General features: G+C 32.9%; 3 protein-coding genes across 3 annotated transcripts; all 3 read left to right on the top strand.

Moving 5' to 3' along the window:
• The first annotated feature begins 1,364 nt into the window (after positions 1-1,364).
• On the top strand, positions 1,365-2,948 carry LOC129803396 (zinc finger protein 182-like). Its single transcript, XM_055849889.1, has 3 exons — positions 1,365-1,870; positions 1,934-2,740; positions 2,809-2,948. The coding sequence occupies exons 1-3, from the start codon at positions 1,544-1,546 to the stop codon at positions 2,923-2,925; spliced, it is 1,251 nt and encodes a 416-aa protein (XP_055705864.1). The 5' UTR covers positions 1,365-1,543; the 3' UTR covers positions 2,926-2,948.
• A 2,739-nt stretch (positions 2,949-5,687) lies between these two features.
• LOC129803394 (zinc finger protein 182-like) lies at positions 5,688-7,181 on the top strand. The gene is made up of 3 exons (XM_055849885.1): positions 5,688-5,994; positions 6,089-6,925; positions 6,993-7,181. The coding sequence occupies exons 1-3, from the start codon at positions 5,767-5,769 to the stop codon at positions 7,122-7,124; spliced, it is 1,197 nt and encodes a 398-aa protein (XP_055705860.1). The 5' UTR covers positions 5,688-5,766; the 3' UTR covers positions 7,125-7,181.
• Positions 7,182-8,599: 1,418 nt separating this feature from the next.
• LOC129803393 (zinc finger protein 208) lies at positions 8,600-14,919 on the top strand. The gene is made up of 5 exons (XM_055849884.1): positions 8,600-8,966; positions 9,041-9,736; positions 9,796-9,999; positions 14,153-14,503; positions 14,570-14,919. Exons 1-5 carry the CDS (start codon positions 8,727-8,729, stop codon positions 14,714-14,716), a joined length of 1,638 nt encoding a protein of 545 aa, XP_055705859.1. The 5' UTR covers positions 8,600-8,726; the 3' UTR covers positions 14,717-14,919.
• Positions 14,920-15,325: the final 406 nt, after the last annotated feature.

The raw sequence follows: 15,325 nt of genomic DNA, 5'->3' as shown, positions 1-15,325 counted from the left end.
CCCCAATTTAAAGATGCCCTACTTCTCTTACAGATTTTTCTAATTTTATTCATTTTAAAAAATATTAATATTTGTCACCGCTATATAAATGAAAGAAAATTTTAGATTATATTAGATTTCAGTTTATTTCATGCATTTTTGTCACAATTGTTTTGTCTATCCAAATTACATTAGGTTAAAACCCAGTTTTTTTAGAAATATGCGAAAATTTCTCTATTTTTATCTTTTTATCACAATCATCACAACTACTCAATAAAGTTTGCCAAAAATATTAAAATAATTATGACAACATTTCATGACTCCGTCTCGTACTAAAAAAACATAACATAACTTAAAATCAGTGTTTTGAAATCAACGGTCGATAAATTGTGGACTGTAGAGCGATGGCCTATAGCGGGACTACTGTATTCACGTCTATATTCCTTAACTCTGTATACAAGACTGAATTATGCCTCTTTTTCTAAGTTACCAGGTAACACATTATTGCTTATTATTTTTTTTATAGAATATTTTATTGAGCTACTTTTTGTACATTTACAAAATAGTTACATTGTAAGTGTTCCAAATCATTGATTTGCTTCAACTTTAATAGATTGTTAAAAATATTTAAATTGTATTAAGAGATAAAAGATTAAGAAAAATAAATTAAGCACAAGGTAATATGGTGCTTACAGATTTAATGCGAGACAGATATACAAATGATACTGTTTAAAGTGCTAATTGACTTACAATCGAGTGGTGGGAAGTTTTGCATTGCAGAAGAAAGTTATCATTAATCTTAGAAATTTGGTTTTGCAAAAGAGGAGTTTTGGCAATCTCATGAAGTTTGGTTGTAGAGAAGTCCCATGATTTCTTGTAGATAATTTTTAAGAATTTATTTAGAATAATTTGAAGCTTCTTTTTGTGCGTTCTAGCACAGACTTCCCAGATGGGACAACCGTACATAAGAATACTGCGTACAATAACAATATATAATAACTTTTTATTGGGAGTGGAGAGTTTCGATTTTCTATTGATTAAAGGACAAAGTATTTTGAGTGCCTTTAATGACTTATTTATAGTATATGATCTTTGAACGTTAGCTTAGGATCCAAAATCATACCAAGATATTTAATTTCTTTAGTCCATTTTATTTCCATGGATTTAATCCGAATGGGCGAATTTGGAAGACGTTTTTTAGCTCTTCTGGTCGTAAAGAAAATTGCTTGAGATTTATCCATGTTATTTTTAATTAGCCAGTCAGAACAATAATCAATGTACTGAGCACAAGCATTTGATAATTTGTTGATGATTACATCTGGATTTGTATTAGAGTAGTAAAAAGCTGTGTCATCAGCATATAATGCTATTTTTACAGGAGGATTTATTTTTAAATCTGAAGTAAAAATATTATAAAGTATTATTGCTTATTATGCAAATTCATAATTAGGTCGCGGATTGCCCATGTATTTCTCAAATATTCTTAATATTCGAATATACGTTTCACTGCACCTTTTTGCTGGGAAACGTTCTCTCGATCAATGGGTGACAGGAGCTTCATTTCATGGACCTCTGCTTATGTCAAACAAACTGTCCTAAAGTAAAATACAATAAAAAAAAACAAAGTCAATCGGTCCTTAGTTTTATTGTAAATTTTGCAAAAATGCGTGATAATTTAAACCTCTTCACTTTGCAGGAGAGAATATTTCTTGTTAAAACTTTCTATAAGAATGATTGTAATGTTAAAAATGTGAAAAGTCACTATTTGTTGGAATACGGAGAATTATTTGATGATGTACCTACCGACTCCATTATATTTGAGGTTATAAATTTATTTGAAGAAACAGGGAATATCAAGGAAATCCCGGAATATATCGAAAAAGATAAAAAGGTATAACTAAAATAAAAATGAAATTGTTTTGTATTAATTTACAATTATTGTTTAAAATCTTAGCGATGCATCGAAGATCTTATTCAAAGCACGGTTCCTGTCCCTGACAAAATACCTGATGTTGAAATTAACACTCCATCGGAGGCACTTCAAAGTTTACCGAAGAAAAGAAATTGTATTCTGAAACGTTCTAATGAAATTCCTACGAGTAATCAAAAGGATAGCCCAAAAACTCACGAGAGAACTACTAAAAAACAACAAGATGAAGCAACAAGTGTCAGTCATGAGAAAACTACAGAAATCGGAATTAAGGCAGAGACGGGAATATCCTTATCCGAGAAAAAGAAAGATAAGGATATAGCAATTGACATGTATATCTGTGATATCTGCAAAAAAACATGTCATTCCAAACGAGGAATGCAGCTTCATATGGTGCGACATATAAAAAAGGAACAAATATTTTGCCAATATTGTCAAGAAAAAATTTCTTCCAAGTATCAGTTGAGGATACATATTAAAGCCAAACATGGAAATGTTAAGATCAAAAAGCAAAAGCCTGAGATATCATGCAATATCTGCATGAAAGTTTTCACACTGCCACATCATCTTCGACAACACATGTTAAGGCATTCGGATAAAAAGGACATGATATGCGAGATATGTGGAAAGGCCTTCAAGAGAAGACAAACACTGCTTCATCATAAGAAAGTTCATACGGGTGAAAAACCATTCAAATGCGACTTTCCAAATTGTGAAAGAGCTTTTAGGGACCGCAATTCTATTACAATTCACAAAAGATGCCACTTAGATGAAAGGCCTTTCCCTTGCCACTACTGCGGCAAGTGTTTTAGAGATAAAGGAACGCTTAGAGTAAGTTAAGAATTTTTAATAGAAAAACTACTTAAATTCACAATAATTTATCCAAAATTATTTCACAGATTCACTATCGACAACACACCGGAGAAAATCCTTACAAATGCGAATTGTGTGGAAAGGAAACGAAGCAGAAACAAAATCTCAAGAGTCACATGATGCATTTTCATCGCATTAAATAAATTAAAGTTTAATTCTGGAGAAATTTACTCTTGCCTGTTTATGTCGTCGAGATTGATTGCACTCGATTATGTGAAATTTCTGTACTGTTCAACTCTCAAATTTTCTTCATCTTATCACTTTGTGTCTAATTTCTTCTAATTTAAGGACAGCCTGTCTAATGGAAATTATTTGGATAAAATACATTACTCAAAAAGTCCATGAACTAAACAACTAAAGGATGAAGACGGCTAGTATGAGGAAACCGAAGTGATAATTTTTCGAAAAAACATATATTATTATTATTATATTATTTTAAATTGTTGTTATTGTTCCCGATTTTGTTTCCCTCTGTACAGCGCTATTCTTATTCAGCTCTACAGAACCCATATAAGTAGCCGTGCTATCGACTGAATCAAGGAGTTGGACAGGCATGGATCATTTTCCAATTTGGCTTGATGACGGCAACGGATGGTGTAATGGTGCAAATTATGCAAAACGTCAAATACAGTACGTTTATTTGTGCAAAGTGTAGACTCCAGTTGTGCTGCTCAAAGGCCAAGAATTGTTTCTATGAGTATCATATCAAAAAATGATTAACTTAATTTTTCAGCTTTCCCACTTTTTTTCTCAAAATTTCTCATTTTACTGCTCGAACTCAAAGAGAGAGCAGTTATATAATCGACTTTTTTTCAACTTTGCACTGTTTTGGAGCTTAAACGGTAAGAGATATCGACTTCCGGTCTTCGGTGACCTTTCCTCAAATGACATTATCTCGTGCCCAACCTCTTTTTCAGCTATAACAGAACATTCACCCACAAAAAAAACATAATGAATTCTGTTGTGGCTTGGTACCTTCGGGAGAAGTGGAAAATTAGTATTTAATTATCCCACGTTGTCGCCGAAGGGTTATGAGGTGGCCGGTCCAAACCAAACACTTTGATTTAATTTTAATAAATTTTATTAGAATGGAACTTCAACTATTTATGACAAAATGTGAGAATGATATTGAGAGCGTCTATTCTATGAATAAGGTTGGAGAATGAAAGAATGGCGGCCACTGGCAATATAATTCTTTTAGGGGTGCCAGTGGTGTCAGTGGTGGCGCCCTCTAACAAATTCATTTCTAATACGATTTGTGCAAGAATTTTTAATAAAAATCAACCATTCATGACAATTTATATTTGCTGGTCGTTTTATACCTAAACATTTTTCATACTCTACAGGTCATCTTCACTTTTTCTCATCTGGCGCTTACCGCGGTGTCATATATAAGATTAATATTAATATTAAGAAAAGCCGGAGAGAGAGGTATATAGTATTCAAAATTCAAATGGAATATCACGTGTGTTAGAAAGAGTACACTCTAGTGGAGTAATGATGAGTAAGATATTACTGTTCGTATTAATTGCTTTCTGAATCATATTACAGGCAATTCGAGCAATTCTCCATGGTTGCCAACTGTGATTCGATCAGTTTTCGAGCGAAACACGAGAGAGAGGCATGATAAAACACTTGCTATCTTTTTTTGGTATTCATCATTATTTCATTGGTCATAAAAGAGATAATGAAGAACGGATGGTATTTTTGAGTTTCTTGGACCATAATTAGCCTTAAAAATTTTATTTCAATGGTTTTTCTTGCGTATTAAAAAATCAGACGTTAGAGAATTAAAAGAACAGTTTGAAAGTGTTTTTGAAAATTATTGAGAAGAAAAATAATGAAAATCCTGTGAATTACTTTGACCGTGAAATGTTCGATGAAAAAGCATTAGTCTATGATTCTAATAAAGATGAAAACAGCGAATGTTTAGAAATCATTAGATTTAGATACAATAACCAAGGTGATGAAATTTCTGAACACCCGAAAAAAGTTGTTTAAAGCTCCGAATGTTAAAATATAAGAAAAAATATCAAAATATTTTGTAAAATCCAATAAATGGCAGCGGCTGCCACTTGGTCTCTCAAAAAAAATTACAACCATACAAAAAATTATATGTAGCAGTACTTCCCATTTACTAATATTGCTATCGTTGAAAATGTTGTAAACAAAGTTAAGATCACAGAAAATCACAAAGTTCGACTGAGATATCAAAAAAAAAAAAATTCTGGGGGGAGGAGCTTGAGGTGGTCGGGGTGTTTTTCCCTATGGGTGCTGGGTGTTGTTGGGCCTGGGGCGCCATTCCGCGGCCTGTTCTGACGGTTACCTCGTTCCGCCCCTGATTCGTGGAGCACTGTTCCGGACTCCATGAGCTCCCAGATTAATTTAAACTTAATTTAAACTTATACCATATCCTTAATTTTAAGTTTCACTACAACTCATTTAATTTGCATTCCTATAGACTGTAAGCTAATTTTAATTTATCTTTTTTTTTGGGGTGTTGCACCCCCAAGAGGACGCAAACAGCCATTGGCTACGCGCTCCCTCTTTAAATTTCATTTCGTATCCCTGTGCCTTTGCGTCAGTTTGAAATCAATCACTTTGTTAAAATGAGATTGTATGTAGTAATATGTAACGAATGCTTATACAGCCAGTGAAGAAGCATTTCCGCCGTTTGGCTTCGGAGGCTGGTCACCAACGCTGAGACGGCGGCGGACGCATGGTACGGGGGGTTATACGAAGTTGAATAAATTATTATTATTAATATTATTATTATTATTATTATTATTATTATTATTATTATTATCATTCAGTTAAGAAATCTTCAATGTTTGAAATTTTGAAACTGATATGTGAAGCGTTCTCTCGATTAGCGGGTGACGGGAACTTCATTTCATGAACCCTTGTTTATGTCAACCAAACTGTCCTAAAGTGAAGAAGAAGAATTTTCATCGGTCCAAAACTTCAGTGTAAATTTTGCAAAAATGCGTGATAATTTAAACCTCTTCACTTTGCAAGAGAGAATATTTCTTGTTAAAACGTTCTATAAGAACGATTGTAATATTAGTGATGTGCAAAATCACTATTTGTCGGAATACGGGGAATTATTTGATGATGTACCTACCGACTCCATTATTTTTGAGGTTATAAATTTGTTTGAAGAAACAGGGAACATCAAGGAAATTCCAGAATATCTCTACAGAGATGAAAAGGTAAGAATTGAAAATACTTTAGTTATGTACTCCTATTAAGATAAGAGATGTACTTCTATTACTTAATAATTAATTTTTGGTTTAAATTCTTCAGCCGAATATCGAAGTTCTTATTCAGAGCACGATTTCTGTGCCTGACAAACTATTTGTTGTTGAAGTAAATACTCCCGCTGAGGTTCTTCAAAGTTCACAAGATAATAAATTCTGTATCCAGAAAGTTTCTGAAAAAATCCCTATAAATAATCAAGAGGATAACTCAAAGTTTCACGAGAGAACTACAACGGGAAAACAGGGAACACAAGATGAAGCAACAAGTGTCAGTCATGAGGAAATTCATATTAAGACAGAACCCGAACTACTTTTATCGGATAAAGAGGAAGAGAACGAAGATAAGGATATAGCAATGACGGTGGCAGCCAAAATCCCGAACATGTTTATGTGTGACATCTGCAGTAAAAGATTTAATTCCAAACGGGGAATGCAGCTTCATATGGTGCGACATATTAAAAAGGAAGCAATATCTTGCCAATATTGCCAGGAAAAGGTTTCTTCCAAGTATCAGCTGAAGAAGCATATAAAAGACAAGCATAGAAATGATACAGTTAAAAAGAAAAAGTACGAAACATCATGCAATATCTGCATGAAAGTCTTCTCGTTACCGCATTACCTTCAGCGGCATATGTTGAGACATTCGGATAAAAAGGAAATAATCTGCGAGATATGTGGAAAACCTTTTAAAAACATACAAACGCTATTTAACCATAAGAAACTTCATACGGGTGAAAAACCATTCAAGTGTGATTTTCCAAATTGTGGAAGGACCTTTAGAGACAGCAGTTCTATTACAGTTCACAAAAGATGCCACTTAGATGAAAGACCTTTCCCTTGCAACTACTGCGGCAAGTGTTTTAGAGATAAAGGAACGCTTAGAGTATGTTGGGAGTTTATATTAAAAAAATACTTAAATTTACATAAATTTATGCAAAATTATTTCACAGATTCACTATCGACAACATACCGGAGAAAATCCTTACAAATGCGAATTGTGTGGAAAGGAAACCAAGCAGAAACAAAATCTCAAGAGTCATATGATGCATTTTCATCGCATTAAATACACTAAAGATGTTTAAGTCTGAAGATATACTTTTGATGTGAATTAAGTAATACTATTTGAAAATGAAAGTAAATAATTCAAGTTTTCGATGTCCTGAAACCCCTGAAGGAAGTCCCAACCTAGGACCGAAATTTTTGTTATCGAATATAGATTGAAGTACAGCATTAGATCGAATATCCATCCATGATCGAATTAAAAACTATACAGTCAAGTGTGCTAATTCGGGCGCTACGCTATCTGGATCGTTTATGACTAATCCACACAGCCAACACGGGCCACATTTTCAGATTTGATGAGGTGAGGATCATCGATGGACACGGTAATAGGGAGAAGAGGATGTTCCTAGAAATGCTGCACATAAAAAGGAACATCCCTATGTTGGTAAACAAACGCCAAGACATCGAGAAGTTAGCAGCAGTATGCCGCCCTAATTGAGGCGGAATGCGACTTCCAGTCCCAATACACTGATGATCCATGATGAAAAAGGAGGGGGGGATCTAATTCAGCCCATTTTGAAATCCCCAACGGCTGCCAAAGACAACGGTTCTCAAATATTGAACTTTTTAACCAATAGTCTCACAAAGAAATCGTAAGAAAGACACACAAAAAGAGAGAAAAATTGCTAAAAATTCTAAAAATAAGTAGAAAATTAAGTGCAGTGCCCCAAATCCCATGCCCTGTGAACAAAAAAGACCCTTTGACAAAGCAAGAAAAGACTAAAAATTTGAGTAAGTAGTTAAATTATTGTAAAATAATTTGATGAATAAATAGTGCTCTTTCCCGCCCCAGCCACTGAGGAAGGCTTGGAGTCCGAGCCGAAAGCTTTGGGAAGAATTTGAAAATTTTCTTTGCTTCTTCTTACCCGACGCTCACCGGTTTCCACACCTATTGAATTAATCGTCGGAAATTACCAAAAAATACTTAAAATAATATTTTTATTTTTATTTCCGTAATATAGTCACTACAATAACATAATATAACTATGCAAGTTTGAGAAAAAGCAAAAATAATATTTTTATCCATTAAATAAGTGAGTGTAATCGACTCATTTCAATCTTGTGCCATCTGGGCTCTTCACTAAAAATTTGATTGAAATTGGTGGTTGATTGAAAGCATTTATTGTTTTTTTTCCTTATGAAAAAAAGTATTTTAAATCCAAAGATTTAATTAAGAGTGAATTAGCGATAAGGCGACCCAGTTAGTGCATGGTGACTTATTTCAGTATTATCATTACTTTATAAATTTTCTTTAATAGTTTTAATAATTTCTTTTTATATTATGTTTCTGAATGAAACAGTGAATAATTCTATGTATTTAGAAGAAGTAAAAAAGAATTTCATCAGTCCAAAAACACGCGTTTAAGTAGCACTCTTCGAAAAACGATCCAGTTACCCCACCTTACTATATAAAGTTAAAAAAAAAAATCATTTTAAATAAAGATTTGTAAATAATAAATTTCACACATCCCATTCCCTATTAAATCACACACAGTAGGCCACTTGCGAACTCAAAGAACCGGCATAACCTCAAATTTAGACATTCGAGAAATGTCAAAAAACAGTTTAACAATAAAAGTTCATGGCCAAAGTGAAATATAAACAAATCTGTAGATATCAGGATGAAAACGCATTTCGATTTGTTCAGTCTTAAGCAAAGAATTTTCCTAGTTAAACACTTTTACCAAGAACTAGGAAACTATATTTCTGTAAAGAACAACTATGAAGATTTCTATGGGAGACGCAATGGTGTTCCAAATCTCTCAACTGACATCCTGACAGAAGTGATACAGTTATTTGAAGAAACCGGGAGTGTTTTTAAAATTTCAGGATACCCCAAAGATCCAACTTCTGACCAACAGGTTCGATAAAACATTTTAACAAAAAAAGCTATATATAAACTAAATTGTTTTATTACTTTTGTTTAAATCCTAAGATTGAAGTCGTATCTGTAAAAGCTGAAGAAGTCCTTACATATGACATAATAGAAGATATCGATAAAAGAACAGATTTTAAAATTCAGGACAATACTCAAAATTCTGATGAGTATGTACAACCTACTACTAACAAAACCCAATCAGGTTTACGCCAGAAAAGGAAGATTAAGAACGAAATATCGTCCCAAGGCGAAGACAGTAACTCAGGATGTTCTAATAATTACCAAGATAACAAAACAACAAAAAGGCTCTTTAGTATACCTAATAGTTCCCCAGAAGGTTCATTAACGGATTACGATGAGGAATCCAAATACGAGGATAAACCCATGAAGATCTTTAATCAGAATTTTGGTGTAACTAATATTTTGGGGACCTGCACCTTCTGCAATCAGAAGTATCTGAAATCTGAATTGGAGAAGCATATATCAACTCATGGAAAGAAGAAGAGGCACAGAGAGAAAAATCTCATTTGTGAATTTTGTGGTAAATTCTTTGCCAATTACTCAAGGATGGAACAGCATAAAATTATCCATAGCAGTGATAGATGCTACAAATGTGATGTTGAAGGCTGTTCCAAAACCTTCAAATGGAGAAATTCCTTTGAAAAGCACAAAATGCGTCACACAGATAATATTGTTAAAGAATTCAAGTGTGATTTGTGCGAAAAAGCATTTATGTATAGCTACATTCTAAGGGTAAAATTGCATTTTTATCAGACTTATAATCCAAATATAACCGTCCTAAAATATTTCAGAAACATATAATTGATATCCATGAACCACCTCAAGCAATTAAGTGTAAATGCTGCAATAAGACTTTTACCAGAAAAGAAACATTTATGAATCACATGAAGACTCACGAAAGTGCAGCAAGTGTAACGGAAGCAGACAAAGGCAGTAAAGGAGTGAAAATTTGCGAAACATGTGGAAAAAGATGTTTATTAATTCATTTTGAAAAGGTAATGACAAAAATCGTATCTAAAAAAAATCTTCCACAATAACTTAGAAGTAATATAATTTATTTATGAATAAAAATTACTTATTGGTTCATAACTAAATTAATACCGCTTCCTAATTGATTGGAACCTATTCAGATTTATCATAAATTCCAAGACCTTTCCAAAGAGTCCGAATATGGCTATATTCGGTTGAGAATACGCTCTCTAGAACCATTTTTACCTTTGACCTTGAAAAAATCGTTATTAGGAATGATTCATAGAGTTTCAGGACATAGAAGAAACGCCTGTTTCTTTAGCCTTGTCAAGGATTTAAAGACCTTTCCAGTAAATCCAAGCTTGTACAAATCGGATATTCAATACAATTCTCAAAGCTTATCTAACCTCTAAAACCTTCAGAAACACAAGTCAAACACTTTCATTGCTGGGTTTTGAAAGTTGTTTTATGAATGATAAGTTGTCGTATAAGACAAAGCATATAGTGGACACCGGAGTAGAATGAGGCAGGAACGGAATTAGACATTGGGGTACTACATATAGTTTTCCTAGAATATTAACCAAATTACTATTTATTCAGAGTAGTCAGGGGACAATGGTTTACCTTTGAACGAAAAATAATGTTCAAAATTTAAGATTTTTCTTCTGAAGCAGAGGTATGCAAGAACCGTTTGTAACCGAACAAACATCAAATAAAACTTGTACGTCAACGTCAATGCCCAGCGAGCACCAAATGCTAAGCTTTTTCAAATCAGCTGAAAACATATATTTTTTCAGCTGAGCTCTGCTGACCTCGAAGTTACACTAGCGATCGCAGTGGCAATTAGTCAAAGTTATTCTTTTTCCCCAATCGAGTGAGAGACTTTAATGCACTTGGTTTTTGTCTTTGCTGAGTTGAGTAGAAGCTAAGGTTAACCTTTTCCATTATTACAATTTTATGATTCTTACAATAACTACATTTGACATTAAAAAATAAAGCAAAAAATTTAAAATTCACAAAAATTTTAAAAAATCATATTTATAATATATTTTGAATAATATGTATTCTTAAATCTTTTCCAACCAATAAATTTAATTTTTTTATCTAATTTTATCAAAAAATATTGTGAATTCATTTATAAAAAAATATACTACACCTAAATTAAAATTGCATTGCCAAGAATTCTTGTCCGCTGTGATTTTAGAAAATTAATAACCCAAGAAATTCTTGGGAATTCTCAAGATATTTTGATATTTAATGAATTCTAAATTCGAGAAATATTGAAAAAACTTCGGAACCTAATGGAAATACCAAGAAGATCAAGAACATATAAAATTTAGAGCCTCTATAATTTTTATTTAATGGTATACACCGTATACACAGTCTACTCAAAATTATTTGAAATGATTTCCAACAAATTAGCATATTTTCCTGACTTTAAAGGTATTTAAAAACTCTCTTCTAAAAAATATAAATGCATATCATTTTAATTTAAAAAATGAATCATCAAATTGAATAAATTTTTCATTTAAAAAAGAATACGTACAGTATTAAAAAAACGATAATTGTTGGTTTGTTATTTTACCACGATAATAAAAGTAGTTTTTTGCGTAAAAATGCGCTTTAGAAAATTTATAATCGAAAATTTATAAATAGAAAAGTGCAGCATATACATTATGCATATGCATCGTGCACGAATCATACATTTATTTCACTTGTAAAATATAAAACATTTTATAACATAAAAAAATATATATTTTCCGCATTTGCCGCAACAAACAAAAACGCTTTTATGTAAATTTTTCAACTTAAATTGTGTTAAAACAATTATATTTTATTTTGTAGTATCCATAGAAATTTTTTTGTAGTATTTTTAAAAGGCATTATTGAACTCATTAACTTTCCGGACCGCAGCATATACTGCAAGCCAATATCACTTTTTTTTTTAAATCAAAAATATCTTTGCTCAGAAATTAATTGAGGTCCTACAAAAAAATATTTTACATTTAGACATCCTTATAGTTTGTAATCATTCATAAGAATAGGATTTTTATCAGTTCTGAATAATTAAAAAAAAAACATTGTTTTCCACAAAGTATTCATATGCTGCTTTGTGTACTCAGAGTCCCAAAAGAGGCGAAAGAGTTAAGTGGGGGAGTCACAACTTTTAAATGGATTTTTTTTAAATGCATCTGCAACTTTATTTACCATAAAAAAGTTAAAAAAGTAGAAAAATCCTGTTTCAAGATCAATTACAATAGTTGTGACCGACTGTGAGCATAATACATCAATGGCTGTTCCAGGAAAGATGCCAATATTTAATTGCGAAAATTGAGGAAAATATGCTTTTTGCAAAAGAAAAAAACATATTTTTCATAAATAATGAATAATTTTATAACCCCCGACTGAATATTTGCTCAGAAAAAAATAATTTTTTTTCTCGGGAAAATAATGACGCAATTCACTAAAAAATGCAACACTTTTGGTCGGGAGTATGTTTAATACTCTTATTTGACCATTCTCTATAGGCAGCATACCGCAGCATAATTCCTATAATAATATAAGTAATAAAAATCGTGATTATAATATCCCCCAAGTTGATAAATAATTTCAGGGGAAATTCCAAGTCCATTTTGACATTTTGAGAGAAAAAGAAAAAAAATGAAAGAGAAAATTTGCTGCTAAATGCTTCCTGGCGCCATCTACCGGCAGTATTTAGTTCTGCCATCATCCACTGCGAGCGCTAAACAGTGCCATTTTTATGTATTTGCTTAGCACTTTTTGTTCGAGAGCTGCTGATTGGCCAGCAGACCGATTCAGCAAAAAAATGCTGAAAATCCTATTTTATTCTGCTAACTGTGCTCGCTGGGTGGTCAAAATGCTACTACATGAACAAACTTATTTTGACGTTTATTCGGTTTCAAATGGTTCTTGCACATCACTGTTCTGTAGGATACACAAAATGAGTTGTATTTTCTACTACACCAAAAAATTTTCTTGTTGACTGAGCTTCTATATGCGTACCCCATTCAGAACTCTCAATCAAGTCTTCAGTTTTTCCTGTTGAGGAACTTGAGAATGTGATGTCAATATATTCAAAGGCACCCGATATGATCTGCCTTTGAATGTGGTTGATGCAGCCTTTGAATCTTAATTTTCCACTGATTATATTCAAGCAATAGCGTTAAACGGCCCAATAATGATTAGTTTCAAAGCCTAACGCACCCACTAAAACCATCACTGTAGTCAAAAGACATTATACAGTAACTTTTCTTCATATTTTTCTGAAGCACTGCCCAAGAAGCAATTTTTTCTTAATATAGTCTTATAGAATTCCTCCAGTAAGGCACTATAGGACCAAAAATCTTTTCATTTGCTTATAACGCTCTTGGTTCCATTACTGAGATTACTATAAGTAAAGTGGCGCTCTCTTAAGGATCTTAAGAGTTCTATAGGAATTTCAACAGAAAATTCTCACTTTAGGTCTTTTAAAAGTGCACTAAAAGACTTGTTTAATATTTGGTTCTATAAAGCAGCTCCGGTCGGAACAAAATAGCAAGTTATACGTATTTGTATGGCATTCGTCAGACTAAAGTAGGGATTCGATTTTGCATAATTCGTTTGGGAATATGTAATGATTTCTCTCTGTGGCACCCTGAATCCCATTAAAACACACTGTATTGTCTTTTTACTTCTTTATCTTTTATTCACTCCAAATCCACAATCCAATCACTCGGTCACTTCACGTCTTCTCTGCCAACTTCACACACGTCCCGTTGCCCAATAACTCATTTCCCCTCACACTCATCACGGCGCCATCTGTTGGTCACCACACTCTCATTGCACTTGTCTAGCAAAAAAAAAAACCAAGAAAAAGCACTGTAAAATGTCGATAGAAATGTCAAAGGCTAACTCCCTCCCTATATTCATTGAAATATTTATCAGCCTGATTAGGCTAAGAAAAATTTCATTCACTGGTTAATTCTGCCCCTTCTGCACCGATCTTCTCTATTTTTAGAAAGGCCTACTTATGAAAAGATTGACTAAGACCTTACGTTGCTATCTCTAACCGTTTTCTCTAAAAGTATCGACCAAACGTACAGACTAATTACATGGTTGATCAAAATTAAGCGTAAATAGTACTTTATATCAAATTTAAATTTACCCATTTTACCGTAGCACATGATGTCTCATCGCAATGAACGTCCCCTAAAATGTGACATTTGTGGAAAAGGATTCATATGGAAATGCGGTCTAAGGCGACATCTGTTGGCTCACAAAGGACTAGAGCCTAAATCAAATTTACCAGTATGTGAAATTTGTGGCAAGAAGATGTCCAAATACCAATCCCTGCAGAAACACATGAAAATACACGAAAGACCCGAAATGCCATTCAAATGTCCAGTAACAGGTTGTGAAAAATCCTACTCCAATGAAAGATTCCTAAAGCGTCATGTGGATAGGCATGCATCCAAGAGGCATAAATGCGAATATTGCGAAGTAGATTATAAGGATTCCCAGCAATTAAAAGTAGTAATATTTTTTTCTTATTTATGATAATGAAAATTAACATACTCTGTTTTATTCTTTTTTAAGATTCACGTGAAAAAGATACACCTGAAAGAAGAAGCTCCTTTTAGATGTAATCAATGCGACAAGGAATCATGGACTTTACGGGTATACAGACAGCATATGAAAGCTCGACATAATGTTAAAATTCCATTTGTAAGGAAGAAAGAGTAAATGTTTAATAGGAATGTTGGAAAGGATCTGATATTGTTCAATAGACATAGATGACAGGGATAAGGAACTAAATTGATGATGATATTTCTTTTACATTAATTAAAAAAAGTTATACAGGAATTGAACAAGCGCAGACACAGAAGCAGACGGAGCACACCTATGTAGGCCAAGGTGACTAAAATAAATTAGAATTTACTCGGGAATACATTGGATTTTACTTAAAAACTTTCCTTAAGTGGCGGCCCAAGGAGCAATTTTTTTTCTTAATATAGTCTTGTAGAATTCCCTAAGTAAGGCACTATAGAACCAACAATCTATTTATTTGCTTATAACGCTCTTGGTTCCAAAACTGAGATTACTATAAGTAAAGTGGCGCTCTCTTAAGGATCTTCAGAGCTTCTATAAGAATTTCAACAGAAAATTCTCAATTTAAGTCTTTAACAAGTGCACTAAAAGACTTGTCTAATACTTGGTTCTATAAGGCAGCCGTTTTCCTTCTTCATCCTCCGGAGGATCAAAATATTTTGGATCTTATTAATAAAATATTTGAAGGAATAAAAAAAACTGGGAGCTCCTATAAATTGGTTTTATAATTCAATTTAATTAATT

The sequence above is a fragment of the Phlebotomus papatasi genome, chromosome 2 (genome assembly GCF_024763615.1).
Source record: "Phlebotomus papatasi isolate M1 chromosome 2, Ppap_2.1, whole genome shotgun sequence".
Taxonomy (NCBI): Eukaryota; Metazoa; Arthropoda; class Insecta; order Diptera; family Psychodidae; genus Phlebotomus; species Phlebotomus papatasi.
This window is presented reverse-complemented; position numbering and strand designations above follow the sequence as displayed.